The 17,884-nt window shown below is 36.5% G+C and overlaps 1 protein-coding gene and 1 pseudogene across 8 annotated transcripts in view; both read right to left on the bottom strand.

Moving 5' to 3' along the window:
- The window catches only part of DYM (dymeclin), a 261,639-nt gene that overhangs the window by 35,574 nt on the left and 208,181 nt on the right, over nucleotides 1-17,884 (bottom strand). For all 8 annotated transcript variants that reach the window (XM_006919911.3, XM_015595753.2, XM_006919912.3 and 5 more), the window contains one exon: nucleotides 9,707-9,820. In XM_006919911.3, coding sequence (XP_006919973.1) covers nucleotides 9,707-9,820 — 114 coding nt within the window. The remainder of the gene's footprint in view (nucleotides 1-9,706; nucleotides 9,821-17,884) is intronic.
- On the bottom strand, nucleotides 14,275-16,303 carry LOC107196262 (annotated as a pseudogene).

The following is a 17,884-nucleotide window of genomic DNA, read 5'->3' as shown; positions in this document are numbered from 1 at the left end:
GATTCCTCTACACTCTTTAGCACTCATACTTTCCCAGCTTCACGACTAGGATTCCCCTGGCCAGAAAAAGTAAGAGTTTTTCCATGTGAGTCCCTCATCACGTGCAGTAAACTACAGGGACTGTGTTTAGCCCCAGGCTAACATCATAAATTTGAAACTTACTTATATAGCTTCCTATCCTTCTATCTCTAAATGAGCATGAACTCCCTACCAGAGTCTGTTCACTTCTAGTCACTCTATAGTGCCTTAAATACAGTTGTGTTTGGTACAATGTGTCCAGGTTTTATGGTCGTTTCTGTAGGGGGTATTATCTGGTAGGGTCTTAGTCCACGACATCTAGAAGCAGATATTCTCAAACCGATTTTCGATCATGCTGTATGAACTCATTCAGTGATACTTAATGAGTAAGCTATTCTGTGCAAGATTGTGTATTATGCTAGATGCTGTGGGGGGATACGAACATAGAAAATACAGCAAGGAATTTAAAATCAAATGAGATTAAAATATATATATTCGTATATATAAGTAGCTTAAAATTGGAAATAATCTGAATGTCTGCCAATAGCAGAAAGGATAAACCATGGACTTGTAATAGTAATTAATGTAATATTAATATATTAGTGGAAAGGAACAAACTTCATGTAACAACATCCATGTCTCTTATTTACAACATTGAACGAAAGAAGAAAAGTGCAAAGGAAAATAAATTGCATGATTCCATTTATAAAAAGTTCAAAAACAGGAAACCATATTGTTTGGGAATATATATACAGATGGTAAAATTATCAAGAATAAGACTGTCGCCTCCAAAGTCACGACAGTGTTTATTTCTAGGGACTTCTGGGCTGTTGGCAACATTCCATTTCTTGATCTGAATGGTGATGGCAAGGATACTCACTTTATAATTACTCTTTAAAGTGGATCTCTATAGTTTATGTAGTCATCTACATATATATATATCATTAAAAATTTAAAAAGTAAAAAAAGAGGGGCTTTATTAATAGATGGAACCTTGACTACATTCTAGACATGATACATGACTATGAGCAAGTTATTATTCTTATGACTCAATATACTTCTGAAAATGGATATAAAATATGTTCCTTCTAATCTCAGTGTAGGGCTAGTGAGCAACAATATAATTTGGTGCCAATTTGCCTAATGCCTAAAGAAAAGGTGACTTTACGTGCTTAAAAAAACTGTTTCCTATTTGAAATGCAATAAAGTTCACTTCTACTTGAAAGAGCATGTGAAAAATCTTTTTGATGAGCAAAGATCCTTTCTGGACACAAATAATTAGCCTGTAATCTTTCATTTCTTAATACTGGGGTTTATGTTAGGTTTTCTTAAGAGAGGCATACTGGTAGTGATATTTACAATCTAGTAATTGACATTTTATTAATTAGAGATTAGGAAATATCCTGAAATATCTATTTGAATTCATATTTTAAGCTGTGCTTGAATTAAAGACCATAAATTACTTCTAAATTTTCAAAACAGATTAGGTTCCTACCAATCAGTGTGCAGATGCTTCTGTGGCACTTCCCATAGCCCTCAGAGTTCCCAGGCGAGGACACTGTAAAGAACCTGGATGTGCGGAACTGCCAGGAAAATAAACCTGTTACATTAGCTGATTATCTCAAACTCACTGTTAAGCAGTAACAGTATTCACATTCTTCACAGAACTACACTAGAGTTTCAGGGCCTCGAGTCCTCTAAAGCCAACAAATGCAGGATAAAGAAACTTCAACTGCTACGGCCAGATGCTCACCAGCATCCTCGGTGTGATTATATATGCGCCAATCACTGCCCCTTCCAACTTGTCCCAGAAATGAAAGCCATCATGAAGAAATCAGTGTTGTTCTCCAAAATGACTAATTTTGCTGTGTGTAGGAAATTATATCAGTGTTTAAGACATAAGACTTTAAAAAAAAAAAAAAAAGCTTTTATCACCTTAAAAGTTTTCAGAAACTTTTGGGATGTACGCTTAATTAAGAACATCTTTTCAAAAAAAAAATCACAGGAAGCAAACACTATTATTTAGTTTTCCTATTCTTTTACTTAAGAAAAATTCTATGTAGAAAAGCTGACTTGAGAATACTAATAAAATAAGCGGAATCCACAGAACAAATTATTATAATTTTTAGTCATTCTTTTTATCAGAAATGTCATTCCTCACTTATCACCGTTAAAGATAAATAATTTTGTAACTATCAGGGCGATATTATTTTTTGACATAAAGTTCATTACAAAATGCTTTGTAAGGATTGTAGTAAATGACTTGGACAGTAACTATAGAAGCGATGAAACAATCTTAATAACTTTCACAGGGTCAACTTATTAGAAGAGTCACGATTGGGACAGATGAGTAACAGTTTTATTTTTTAACCACCATAGCAGATTCTCTTTTCAGGAAATTTTATGAATCACAAATTTCTGACTATGCCAAAGAAAATAATTCTATCAAAATCAATAGCAGAAATTTAAAGATAAAGTCACACAGATTAATGTTTCCTTTTCAATGGAAAAGTATCGACATTTTCCAGAGCTGGCCTTGCAGCTTGCCGTTCCCTGGGTCACTGGAAACCATGATTTGGAGAACTGGGCTAAGGATGCCTTGGGAAGAAAAAAAACATGGAAGTAGGAACACCAGTTAGGTGGCTCTGGTAACAGATGGTGTGAGATGCAGAGAAGCAAAATGGGACAGTGGCAATGAGGAGGGACAGGAGAGACTTGGGAAATGAGAATTCACAGAACTTACAGCGTAATGTAGATACTTTTGGGTTAAAGGGAGGATGCTGGCTAGTCATATTTCCATGGGTAGAAATACACGAGGTGGGAAGATGTGCAAGGGCACAGGGGCTGTGACTGTGAACTTGCCAAATGCCGGTTCCTGTGGGGCTCTGAGGTGGGGGTCATTGCACAGCAGGTGGGCACACGAGAGTGGCACTCGGGAATCTGCTCTGGAGATAGAGAACTGATGGAGAAATAAAAGGCACTTGGGGTGGGGACAGGGTGAGACTCCCAGAAGAAGAAAGGGGGAAGTTTCTTTTAAGTAAGTCAATATTAAGAAGCTATGAAAAAATTCTTAAAATTTCAGTTAACCTACCATATTTCTCTTTAAACAATTAACAACGGTGAAAGTATTCTAAAATGTGAATATAAAATAAAGGCTTTAAATATCATTTAGTGTGAAACTAGTTATCCACTTTAATTCCTATGATTTATCAAGTGTCTTAATTGAATGAAATGAAAAATTCAATTAATGTCAGAAACTTATATTATTCCATAGTTTCCTATTTATACTAAAAGAGGAGTTATCTTCTACTCAATTCCCCTTGGAAAAGCATGACCTAATTTTTAAACACTAGATATGGTAAAATTTTTAATCTTCAAATTACAGATTCGCTAAATCGCTAAATAGAAAAAAAGAGGGAACTTGGAAACTTCACATTATCAAGTATGATGACATAGGGCGGTGTGGCAGGGGTATGAGAACCTGCAAGGACCTGGATGAATGCTGACCCATCAGGATGACATCCGAGTTGCTCGCTAGGAAGTAAAATGGGAGCCAGGAACATGTCCTGCTGTGCACGCACACAGTGAGAACTTTGAGCCGTGGCTTCGAACTCAGCTCCCAGAGGGCACACTAACTTTATATATTTCCTTCCAAACCCTAAAGGAGAAATAAGCAACTTGGATTTCAGGGCCTGCTCTTTATGTTTCTGTTTGTGCGGGGCAGTCCGAAAAAGCTAATTACCTGGTATTGCCTTTCCCAGACTTCACGGAATACCAGTAAGAAGAGGATGTTTAGAGTGACATTAATACTATTTACTCTGAACAGCCAAGTTGTTTAATTATATAGACAGATTTATCCAAAGAGTATATATTCCCACACAGGATATTACACAAATATTTTAGAAGGCTATGTCAAATAACGTTTGATTGAAAAATATTTTATTTGGCTGAAAGTCAATTACTATGCCATGGGCTTCTAGATCTTAATGTTTACTTGCCCAAAATTGGAAAAATACTTCTACAAATTTGGCTTTGTTCTATAATGCAAGGGAAACTTCAAAACTTTTTGGTTTCTCTTCTTCAGTTGACATTAGCTGGTTAATTTCTCACAAGTAATGGGCGTTGTGCCCCTCTTAACAACCCAAAAGGTGGTTGGAAAGAACTCGGAATTTTCCTAACGTTTAACTTATATTTTAAGAAAGAACAGATCAGTAAGCATACACTATTCTACACATTATTCATAAAGAGCTTACTAAAACAGCATTTCCAGTTTGAAACAACCTCTTTTACATCAATCTTGCATACAAAGCTATTACTACATACCCGACAATTATTTTATCAGTATATATTAGTGAACCACCCAAAAGACTATAATGTGCTGTCATGTGGTATAAAACAAATATTATTCAACACACAGCTTGCATTTTCAATCAACTTTAGATACAACAGTATTCTGTGAATTAAACTCTAGAGGTTTAAGTGATTCGTTTTATTATAAACACTCAATCCAAAAAGATGATTAAAATAATTGAGATAAGGCTTGATTATAAACAGCCTTTTTTTTCTAGTAACATCTGTGGTAATAATGTGCCATCATTGAAACCAACTAAGGATGACTAACCATCTGTGAATAAATATAATTTTAGTTTCTTTTCTAGTTCTGGGGGTGGCTTTCTTTCTTTTTTAACTGAATCATCCATCCTCTATCATCTGTCCCTCTTGCAACCATAGAGTGAGATGGTAAGTTGGCATCAGGAGTACAGTTCCTTACTATGTATCAGAACAAAATTAAATGGCCCACTTAAGGGATTTATCCATGACCTTGGTCTCAATAGGATCTTGCTCTAAATAAGAGTTAACTGGCCTGGGACCTCTCACAGACCAATTAATCTCTCTTTTTATTCAGCCATAATCCTGAAAAACAAAAAACTATATTTTCATTTATATGTTACTATCTCAAATAGAGAGGACATTTCTTTCTGAACACAGTATAATCAATGAAGAACATATTAACATTCAAACATATAGCCGTACACTGTTAATTGATTTTGTTTTAAGGTAAGTAGTATAATGTACTACAAAATTAACTTGCAGTACCTGCTATGGTACATGGAAGGGCTCTTGGGCCAGAGGCATTCACTAAAGGAATGAGAAAATAAAGTCTGGGATTGGGGTAAGTAGAAAAAATGGACTAAGGACACAATTAGTGAGAGATAAGCCAAAAGAAAGGAGCTTAGGTTTATCATAGGGTAGAGAGAGACATAAAAGAAGAAAAGTACTTGGGTATGAAGTGAAGCAGAGTGAAGAAGCATTCGCTCCACGGAAGAGAAAGGACATGGGGAAAGGACTGGCGAGTGGAAGGGTTAGTGCCTAGGTTAGGTCTTGTTTCCTAAATACATTTATTAACAAAAGAAAAGAGAAGGAAAAGAAAGGAAAAAGAAAAAAAGGAATTAGGGCTCACTGGAGAAGTGGTTGATTCCAGGGCTGCGGTAGGAAAAATATCCCAGAGTCTGGAGCATCTGGAAGCACCAAAAAGTAAAGAAGTACAGAAAACAAGATGGAGGCATGTCAAAGACATCAAAGGACACAGAAACCAACCCGGAGAAGCTCCCATTAGCCAAAGCTAGAACAATCTGAGCAACAAAACAGATGATAGCATTGAATAATAATCTACAGAATAAAATACAAATTATCATTAGGTAAATACCACAGTAGTAATTGTGTAAGTAAGAGCCACTGATGGATGAGAAAGTCAGTAGGCAAAAGTCTGAGAAACAGGATATTGGCAAAGTCTTGCTCTCATCTGGCAATCATCAGTTTGTTCTCTGTATCTATGAGTCTGTTTCTGTTTTGTTTGCTTATTTTGTTCTTTAAATTCCACATATAAATGGGATCATATGGTGTCTGTCTCTGGCTGACATTCCACTTAGCATAATATCCTCTAGGTCCATCCATGATGTTGCAAATGGTAAGGTTTAATTTTTTATGGCCGAGTAATATTCCACTGTGTGTGTGTGTGTGTGTGTGTGTGTGTGTGTGTGTGTGTGTGTGTGTGTGTGTACCACATCTTCTTTATCCAGTCGTCCACTGATGGGCACTTAGGTTGCTCCCATTATCTTGGCTATTGTAAATAGCACTGCAGAAGAGATAAGAGCTGCATCCAAGATGGAGCCTATTTGCACCCCTGCCAAGTGGCCATTAGCCTATTCCCCTAACATCTCTATCTAGTGAGAATGAATGCATCACTTCCCAAAAGTTGCCTATTCCATCTCTAAATAATTCCAAAAATCTGTTAGAAAGTTCTTCCTTATATGGGACTGAAATGCAGGTCCTTGTATGTAGCTTCTACCCATTGGTCCTACTCTTCAGACCACAAGGAACATGTCCAAATTTGCTTCATAAACAATTCTTCCAGTATTTGAAGACAAGTCTCTTCTGCTCGAATCTTGTCTTCTTAAGGCTAATAAGAAGAGTGTGATTTTTCTCTAATCACTCCCTGTGTTCTTTCATAATTCTGGTGATTCTCTGAAAGTTTTCCGGATTGTCTTATGGTGTGGCATCTGAAAGTCTGCTCTGAATTGTTTAGCACAGACAGCATACTGACCCACAAGCACTGATGAGCCACATGGCATTAAGCGCAGCTGAGCCAGGCTTCTAACCGTGACAGACTCGGACAACCAACATCTCACAGTTCTCTAAGCAGTCTGTCAGGACCTATGTTCTAGCTACCATTCCTTGGAACTCTTGTAATCAGTGCAGACTGCTACGGTCTCCTAAGGGGCCTAAGTGCTCTCCTCTGCCCACCAGACAATTTCTTGGACTAATTCTATTGGCACTTCCACCTTACCACTGTGGTCCAATAAAGCAATCATCTCTTTCATTGTCTCCCTATAGTGTAGTGTAGTGTCAACACAGCAGCCAGAATGATCCCATTAAAATATAAACCACATCATGACACTTCTCTTCTCAAAATTTTGCACTGGCTCCCCATTTCATTGCACCGCCTCACCCCCCGTCATCTTTGTTCACCTCCTACAACTCTCCCCCTTGTTCACGTAGCTCTAGCCCCTTTGGTCTCCTTGTTATTTCTTCAACATGCCAGGCATCCTCCTGGCTTAAGACCTTTTCAGTAGTTGCTCTTGCTGCTTGGGACTCTCTGAATCAGCATGGTTAACTCTCTCACCTTCTTTTTTATCTTTGCTAAGTGTTGCTCAGCCCATTCTTTGTAATTCTACAACTTTCTCCTACCACACCCTCACTCCTGAACCCCTTAACCTGCTGTTTTTTATTCTGCAGAGCACTTATCACTCTTCAGTACATTAGATCATTGTTATTATATTATGCTCACTGTTCATTGTCGGCCTCCTCCTGCTAGACTGTGAGCCCTGTGAGGGCACGGACCTTTGATCACTGATGTGCCCAAGATTTACTGTTGATGGAACCTTGTGGCAAGCTTAAACCTAACACGTCCTGTGTCCTTATCATCGCTGGTCACTGCTCAAATGTAAGCCCCTCCAGGCGGCATCTTCTCCAGTACTTTTGTCCCCATACTGCTTTGTGCTCTCTCCCCTGGTCCAACATCCTGGTCTTCCCTTGCTTCCATACCCACAGTGCCTTTCTGAACCCCTATTTCATGGCTATTAAGTATCCCTACCTTCTCAGTCCCCGTGCTGAATTTTCCCTCATACTTCGACTGAGATCTGGCTCTTCTCTCAGGACTCCAGCTCCCCTGGAGCCTTTGGAAATTGAGGCTACTTATTCTTTGTTCCTTGGCTATCACCCCTCTTATCCTCTACTCTTAAGCAAAATCCCTGCTCCTGTGAGGCTGGAACCAGCTTCCTCTCCCCCGCGTAGCTGCCATCTACTGACTTCTAGGCCGCTTTCCCATTTACTGCACCATTCGGCTCAGTCTTTCTCTCCACCTCATGGCTTATCATCCTGACTGACTATAAGGTCCATGTGAATGACCTTGGCTTCTAGTTCATTAACCGGCATAATCATACTGCCTTTCATTCACACCCGTATCACTTCAGTCTCCCATGGCCAAACCCAGACCATGTTATCACTGAGATCTGATCTACTTTTGACATCTTCAGCCTCAATATAATGCTCTCAAGCCACAATCTCCATTGCTTCTACTATGCCAGTTCTTTGATGTCATTAAAATCCCCCTTCCCCAAGCTCTTCTGTGTGATCCTTTTCTTACAGCCAAGCTCCTGATAGTTCTACTTCTTTCTCGACTTAGTTTAGATGCCAAGATCCATCACTTCCTGTGAACTGCCACTCTAATCTTTATGGATTTTTGTACTGGTTCATATGGCATAATTTAAATAAATCTGAAACAGAGCAAAAACCTCCTAAAAATATACTTAATGTGAGAATGGAAATAATATGAATTCCCTACATTTAAAGAATTTTCAGGAATAAAACTGGAGCGTCTGGTTAACTGTGATTAGTTTTTGTGCTGTTGCCACATGGTGGTGCCATTTTAGCTGATAAACAGAACCACCTGCCGTCTTTGCTCAGCACTGCGAGAGCCTCCCGCTGTTGATGTGGAGCTTCTGTAAGTGGTTATGATGACTAATGTGCTGTTGTTTTACAAACTCTGTTATTATAACTGAAAATATTTTCATGTCCTATAACAATATCTCTCAAGCGTTCATTAAGCAGTGGTTCTAGTGATAGTGTTGAAAAACACAGCCCCCCAAACAGTAACTTTGGAACAGAAGTTAGTTGTGATAAAACACTACAAAGAAGGCCAAACATCCCCTATGACTAAGTTGTTAATTTAGGATTGAGCACTTTAAAACATTTAGAAGGTAATGTAGGAAAAAATTTAAATGGAGTATTTAAGTAAAAATATGCTACCCTGCTGTATATTCATGCATTCCCCGAATCTGTGACATTTACATTTTTTCCTATGGAAAAATTAGTCTTAAAGTATGAGTTTTATATCAGGAGATCACTTCAAGAACACATCCAAAATACAAAATCTAAATGCTTTCTTAAAATACAGTATTTCCCCAAACTTCTTTCACAAAATGCTTCTCTTTCCATAGAATACCCAAGCATACCGCAAATAGTGTGCTGGCTATGAGCGTGGGCTTTGGAGCCGGAGTGCCTGGATGTGAATCTCCCAGTTTTCTAGCTGTATGGCTTTGGGTAAGTTACTTACCTTTTCTGTGCATCGGTTTCCTCATCTGGAAAATCAGGATGATAATGCGACCTACCTTAAAAGGCTGCTGTGAAGGTCAAGTGAGTTAATATATGTAATACACCTAGAACCCCACACAGCACTGAGTGAATGCTATGTGTCAGCCATTGCTGTAGTTATCATCACCACCTCTGCCTTCCCATCGACTCCTGATGATACTTACAAGGACGAATTTATTTCACCGGGTAAAAAAGTAAGATGCTCCTTTATATAAATTACTCATTTAGTATATATAGTGGTTATTCATAGGATATGCAGTGATATGAAAATATTAGTTCTTTTGCTATTTACTTTTGGGAGAATTGTGAGAACACTTCTTCACCACGGTATCAATGTACAGCAGAGTAGGCAATATTTAAAGAGCCTTTTCCAGCACAAGTACTGGGTAAGTGGTATGATTCTGAAGAGGGCCTGCTCAGACACTAATATTTACATCAAATTATCCAACAGTACGTGTTCGTTTGCCAATCTTACCTTCAGCCTGTCTTTGGGCAATGCAACAACTCCTTGCTTGATGATTTCCAGGACCCGTTCCACTGAGAGCTCAGCTCCAGCTTGTAGCAACCTTGAGCTAAAGAAGGTGATCACCTGGAATGCAAAGCATTATTTTTTTAAACAAGTAGATGTATGAGACAAATTTTCAGTAGATGCCTCTCTCACATAGTAGGCAAACTGTCATGATTCCACTTCTTACAGTGACCTGGCTTTTAATTCACTAGCCCTCCTAAGTGCAATCCTCGCTGTAAAGGGTTTGAAGGCTGAATCAGAGCCAATCTCTGAATATTCTGGGCTGCTTATCCATTCTGTGATAATGGATAAGTAGGCTCCTGAATTCTGCTCTTTCTTGTGCTGCCTTACCTTGCATTTATATTTCATTTAGAGAGCAGCACCCATCAGAAGGTAGGAAGAGAAAGCTAAAGCTTAAGACCTTTCAGTATCAAGGCTTAATAGTAACTCTTTAAAAAAAAAAGGCTTAATAACAATTTGAAGCTAATGGCTAAAATGATGTTTGGGGTATTATTTATTAATTTAATTTTCCCACAACACTTTTATTCCTGGTCACCAGGAACAATCAACAGCAAACTGTAATTACTTTGTCTCATGTCACGGCACAGCCTGAACTATGCAGCAAGATGCCAACACGTAGCATTCTGGAAATAATATTGTCCTTTAATATTTGTCACAAAACACTAAAAGAATGTCATACTTTAACAAATCATTTAAAAATCACAGTTTTAATAAATCAAGATGACTGTAGATCTTTTTATTCAAGAGGATAACTTAAATGTTTATAGTCATAAATGCAAAAATATAAAAACATGCTTTTAAAACAAACTTGACTAGTTCCATTTTTATTTTATATTAAGTTCCTAACAATTATTTGCAAACATTTTTATAAATTTTCATTTAAGATTACTCTCCTAAATATTTCATTCAGGAGTACTATTTTTTGCTAATCATTCCAGTGTAAAGTAAAGAGGCCCGGCGGAGCCAGGATCTTAATGAGTCTGTGCCTTGAGAGACAGCGGCAATGAGTGAAAATAAAGGCAGCTGATGGCTGGGTACATGGTGGTTGAGTTGGGATAAATAATTTATCTCAGGCAATCTGCTGGCACCAGCCCCTTTTCAAGCTGTTTATTTTGTCCACGACAGGTTGGTTTTCCAGCATATGCCTATGGATCTTGTTTTTTCCCAAGTCAGATTTTAAGCTCTTTTGGGAAATTCTGGGATAAAATTCTGTTCTGAGTTTAGACACAGCGTGTACTCAAATTGATTTTTTTTAAAATTGATTTTTATAATATAGTGATTAAGTCTTTGAAGACAGACACAATACAGATAGAAAACATACTGAAATAATTAAATTAAAATTTATTTAAAAATACACAACAACAAAGATGCAAATTAAATATTTTTCTCTTATATAAATATCTTTACTGGTTTTACACATTGTTTTTCTGAGAAAAAAAATTTGGTTAACCATATGAAATGCCATTTTTTTAGGTAAAAAAAAAATGGTTGAATGTTGGCAATTTCATATGGTTCAGCCTAATATCTGTACATAAAGCTCTCTTCTTTGACCAAAAAATATTTAAAGACTAGGAATATATCTGTTAAAAACACATTCTAAGAAATGAAAAATGCTAATAGAAAAGTAGGTAAATCTTACAGATGTTTGAGGCTTATAGAATGTTTTTTCCCCCTTCTAATATTTACTAACCACAGATATTTTCACTATTGGATGATTTTTGGCTTATAGCAGTAGATAACGCAGACAAGGAATAGCTCTCAATGGTGGCTGATCATCGAAAGTAGCCAGGAATCTTTGTGAAAATACTGATCCCCAGGCCTGGCCAGAGACCTTCTATACCAATCTCTCTATGTGATTTTGACCATTAGCCAGAATACAGACCAGCAGTGTCCAAATTTATTTTTGACTATACACACCTACAAGCAAAAAAGTGAGGATGTACTTCCAATATATGTCCCATTTATTTATAAATTATGCTATATACTGCAACATTAATGATTTACATGTTACGAAATGTACATAAAAATTTAAATAAAGAAAAAATAACTAGATTTTAATTGTAGACACAAAATACTTTTTGTACTCAAAATATTATCATTAAAAATAATCTGGATAATTAGCTATTATATGTCTTGCTAATCACAAAGGCTTCACATGATCATTAGAAAACATAATAACACTTACAGTAAGATGCACTGTTTATGTAAATCCATAATGCAAACAGCGTTCTTGATAATTTTTATGGATCCATTTCTTGTGAGAGTAGACTGATTCATTACTGTTTTTACCTTGTAATGTAGCACTTTTATTCTAGGAGAGGGATGTCAGCTTTGCCATTTTATTTTCATCACGTATTAATATACATATTATATCTGAATACTTATATTATTGTTTTGCCATCAATTTGCGGTTCCTTTGCAGGAATCATGCAAATCGTGCTCATTTTGTGAGGGTTTATTTATTAGTTAGATCTAGATAGTAAAACCATGAACACATAAAATACAATAAACCTCAAATGAATGAAAGGTAAGCTCTCCAAGCTGAAGCACTCCTATTTCCTCCTTCAGGATACCTGGAGTACTGTGGCTGACCCAGAGACCCTGGCTGCTGGTCCATGCCAATATAAAGAATTAGTAAAAAGAAATCTGTTTATTTTTAGTCAATAAATAAAAGCTCTAACATTTTCTTCCCATGCCCCTATGGATTGTCAGTTAACACCTCTGGGATATGTGTATTATCCACTTTGGAGATCACTGATTGAGATAACAAAATACATATAGTCAAAGCTAAGTGGAATGGACAGTAGTCAAATATTCAGACACAACAAACCAACATAGGAGAGAGTACTTACATGTCACATCATCAAAGAACAAAGTAATGCAAAATAATGCAATGATCACTCTGTGGCTTAAACAGACTTGCCTCTAAGCCGCAAACACTCCCATTCCCATGGGAGCTGCAGAGTAGGCAAGAGACTCAGTTTCTAAGTAAATTTTCTTTTCTTGAACTGTATCTTATCTGTATGTTGTAAAGCTGACATTCTAATGTTTTTGCATTCAAACTCCCACTACTTTAAAACAATGCTAAAATTACCAATTCCAGAAAAGAAATATAATTTATATGTCAAAAAGAAAGTGAACGAACATCTATTGCACGTTTATCATGGGCCATTGGGAGCTACGTATACTATTTATTTAATTCTCACAACAATCCTATGAAGCTGATAAAATCTGTCCTGCAGATGAGTCAACAGGATCAGAGAGAGAGAGGCTTGGCCAGGGTGAGCCAAGTAAGTGGCAGGAGTCAGACTGGAACCCGGATGTTTCTTCTTACTTTATTATCTCCAGCAATTCTATGTAACAAAGGCTTAGTTTTTTTTAATAGAAAACATTTGAGGTGAAAGGTGTTAAGCTGTTTAGCTGAAAATTTCCTTTGGAGTCAGGATGCAACACTAGCAAAGAATGTGAAACTAGTAAAAAAAAAAATCTGTATTCAAAGATAGAAACATGTATTTCCTAATATTAGGTTAGAATTTTGCACACAATAGTAAATTTAGTGATGATGATGATAACAGGCTTTTATCAACTTCCACAGTAACCATTAAAACTATTTAGATCAACTTTTTTTCCCTCTGAATATGTCTGCATATTCAGCCAATAATAGCCAATAATAGAAAAAAAAATTAAAGTTAAAACCTTAGCTAAAATTAGAATGAATGATATGTTAGTGTAACTCAAAGGCAACCTTTCAACAGAAGGTACTTTTTCACAGTGGGTGTTTTATAACTTTCCTCCACCTACCATATTTGGCTGCAATTCAGTAAATCTAAGTATAGCACATTACCTTCAATTTGGCTATTAGTTTTGAACAATAATTGTTCAATGTCATGGTCTGATTAATCAGCTGCACTCTTTGAGTAATGTTAAAATCACATTTAACCACCTATCATGAAAGTGAATGATCACCAGAACACAGATTTATAGAAATGAGAAGCTTTTCCGAGGGACATGAGGGTGACAAAAGAGTAAGTGTATGTTAGACAGGCAAACATTCTTGCTTGTCAAATGGCCACCCTGCCATTATTATTAGGTATATTTCAATATCTTCAAATGAAAAAGGTGCCCTATCTACCACATAGAAAATAATTATAATACATGTGAAAGTAGTCTGTTAAGAATAAAATTTATACAATGTTACTATTGCCAATAATCTATACAATTGATAATATTTCTTTGTAGTTACATGTCTATATTTTCTGATTTTATGCCTCTTATAGGTGAATAATTTGTAAGAACTGAGTTTGGTTGCAAAGGTCATCTCACCAAACCAGACAGGACTAGCAAGTGAAATCTACAATTCCAGGAAAGCCTGAAAGTTAAAACCTACATGATCACCACTAGTTGAATACATTACTAAAAATGCATGTACTTTTATGTGAATTTATGCATAACTGATCTCTTTCAAAAATTTATATTAGTTTATTATTTTCAAAAAAATTAAACTTAGTACTAGATTGAGGAAGTTTTCATAGTTTGCATAGGTTTTTTTTTTTAATCATGAAAAAATAATGAATTTTGACAAACGCTTTTTCTGCATACACTAAGGTGATTTTATGGTTTTTCTTTGCTGATGTGGTGAATTACATTGATTAGTTTTTGAATGTTGAACCAGCCTGAATTCCTGGGATATGTGCTAACTGATAATTTGATAGATTGCTAAATTTGATTTGCTAATATTTTGTTGAGGATTTTTGTGCCTCTGTCCATGAGTGATACTGATTTATAACTTTCTTTTCTTGTAATGTCTTTGTATAGTATTGACATTAAGTTAATAATGTCTTCATAAAATGAGTTGGAAAGTATGTCTTTTTATTCTATTATATAGAGAAGTTTATATTAAAATAGTATTATTTCTTTCTTAAAAGTTTGGCAGAATTCAAGAGTAAAGCCATGTAGGCCTGGAGTTTTCTCTATTGGAAAATTTTTAAGTACTAATTCAGTATAAAGACATAGAACTACTTAGATAATCTGTTTCTTTCTTAGTAAGCTTTGTGTTTAATTTTTTCTTCTCTTTCCATTTTCTTTTTTTGGGGGGGGGCAGATGGTACCAAATTACTATATTTGAAGGAATGATACAAGGAAAGAACTTAAGTAGATGTTTTGGTAAAACCTACAGAAAAGGTAACTTCAACATGCACGCACTGCCTTGGTGACCAAGGAAGTCACCTCTGTGGCTACAGGAAGCCAGCCTAAGGCTTAGCTCTCGTTACCACAGTCTCCCAGGGTGTGCTTGTTAAAGAGATACCCTGCCCTGCCAGATTCGGGAGCCCCCATCTTGCATAAATTGGTTATGCGGTCACCGAATTGTCTAACGAATTTCACCCGTTCATCCAGGTAATGAATCTCAATGAAGTCACGCAAATGGGGGTCGTTTTTGTCAGTGGCCAGTTTGTGCAGTTCTAATAGTCAGTGATTCACACTTTCTTCCGAGTGTAATGTACACATCATTTCATTCAACCCATTCTCCCCATTGTGACAGTCTGGTTTCTTGACATCCTGAAGGAAGATTGAGCCACTTCGTTGACTTTGCAGCTTCATCAGTTTCTCAGCATGTTTCTTCTCCTCATAAGCTTGGTAAAGAAAATATTTGGCAAAATTCTTCGAAGCCACATAATCACAGTCCCAGTAGAAAGACATGGACAGGTAAATGCGGTGGCATGGAGCTCCAGGCTGATCTGGGTGTTGATGGCCTCCATTTCCTGGTGGTAGTTCTGACTAATGGTATTTTTCTAGTTTCTTAATGTGGAATCTTATCATTGATTTAAGACCTATTTTCTTTTCTAACAGAAGAATTTAATTCTGTAAATTTCCCTCAAAGCTTTAGCTGTGTCATAGAAATTTTGATATATTGCATTTTCATTTTTATTTTTGCTCACTTTTTAAAAATGTCTATCTATTTCCCTTGCAACTTCCTCCCTTTGACCTGTAAGTGTATTGTTTAATCTCCAAATATTTGGGGGTATTTTCCAGACATCTTTCTTATTGATTTCTAGTTTAATTTCATTGTGGTTGAAGAACATACTGTATATGACTTCAAGTCTTTTAAATTTGTTGAGGTTTTATGGCCCCAAGTATGGAATATCTCAGTGAATGTTCTACATGTACTAATGTTGGGTGGAATGTTTTCTAAACGTCAGTTAAATCAAGTTGGTTGGTAGTACTGTTTTAGTCTTCTGTACTGTTACTAATTTTCTGTCTACTTTCTGTATCAGCTACTAAGAAAGAAGTATCGACTTCTTCAGTTATAATTATGAGTTTGTCTATTTCTCCTTGCAATTCCATCAGTTTTTGCTTCATGTATTTTGAACCTTTGTTAGGTGCATCCACATTTGGGATTGTAATGTCTTCTTGATGAATTTACCTCTTCATCATTTTATGGTATCGCTCTTTATCTCTGGCAATATTCCCTGTTCCGAAGTCTACTTTACTATTATCACTCCAGCTTTCTTCTAATAAGCACCTGTACGGTAAAACTTCTTTCATTCTTTTATTTTTAATGTATCTATGTTTTTGAAGTGAGTTGCTTATAGACAGTACATAGTCAGATCTTACTTGTTATCCAATTTGAAAATATTTTCATTGAGGCATTTGATGTAATTATTGACGTGGCTGAATTTAAATCTACCATATTGCTCGTTGTTTTCTATTTGTTCACTAATATTTATTCTGCTTTTCTTGCCTGCCTTTGGATTGCGTATAATTTATGGGTCTATTTTATCTAGTTATATCTCTACTTCTTCTGTGTGATTGGCCTAGAGTTTATAATATACATCTTTATTTAACAGTCTACCTTCAAATAAAATCATACCATTTCACATTGTCAAGAACTGTGAAGAGTCTGAAATTTTACTCTACTTGCAAGTTAAGAAGTTAGTCACAGTTTCATGGATTCTGGAAGAAGATGGAGATTTCTGGGTCAGTTATGAAGGATGGTCACAGCAATAGCGGTAACATTTTTGCACTGGTTCCCCAAACCCCAATTTGCACAATGGTGATTTGAAGAGGGCCAGATGACCTTTGCACATGCAGTAGAACTCTGAGCTTAGGGACCCAAATCTTCTCTAATGGTCAGTAAACATACCTATCTTTCACTCCAGAGGGAGACAGGGACATGTCTGCAGCCTATCCTTACGTTCTCTTTGCTTGGAACACTTTGACCTTAGATACCTACTTGGCTCACTCTCTACCTTCGTCAAGTCTTAGCTCAAATAAATATATTTCTGGCCTTTACTATACTACATAACTATTATTGTTCACTGCCTCTGTTCTCTACTTATACTCAGGCTTAAAATTCTTCCATGTCCTCGCTCATTTGCTGTGGTAATTCTGTTTTGTCCTGCTGCCTAATTCAGCCAGATCATGTCATCTTGGGAGTTAGACGGGAGGGATATGTACCAGTGGATAACAGAAATTTGGCCACTTGAAAAACACATGTCTAACTCTTTCTGCAGAAGTTAAAAGTGCTCCAAGGTTAGTCACGGCTGTCTCAGATAGTCAACATTGCTGAATGTCTTAATGAAAAATATCAACTCTCAACTCCCTGTCAGCTAAAAATAAAAGTAGATTCATAGTCTCCTCTACCAATACTTTTCAAGGTTAACTTCATGAAAGAAGAAATAGTAAAGGCTTGCTTAAGCCAAAATTTCAGGGGCATTTAGGGGAGGAAAGGGGAAGGTAAAGTGCTGAAAGAGGCAAAAAGTAGAGATGTTATTTATATCTTTATCATGGCATTTAAAAAAAATATGTAAATGTTTACAATGTTTTGAATGAATTTCCAGTGTGCCCAGCACTATTTTGCATGGCAGTATTCAGCAAAAAGTTGTTGGAAAGCCTGCTCATGTAAAATCTTACTTAGGTTTATTCAAGTGAATGTTGAAAACATGGAGTTATTAATGAGAAGACCTGGATTCAAGGCCTGATTGAGTGACTTACTAGCTAAATGACCTTGAGCCAATGATTTTTTTCCTCTCGAGCCCTGCTTTGCTTCGCTCGAATCCCGCTCGAAAGGATGGTTTAAGGGTCAAATAAGATCATGGATGTGTAAATAACTCACAATGATAAAGC

Source organism: Pteropus alecto, unplaced genomic scaffold, assembly GCF_000325575.1.
Source record: "Pteropus alecto unplaced genomic scaffold, ASM32557v1 scaffold146, whole genome shotgun sequence".
Classification (NCBI taxonomy): Eukaryota; Metazoa; Chordata; class Mammalia; order Chiroptera; family Pteropodidae; genus Pteropus; species Pteropus alecto.
This window is presented reverse-complemented; position numbering and strand designations above follow the sequence as displayed.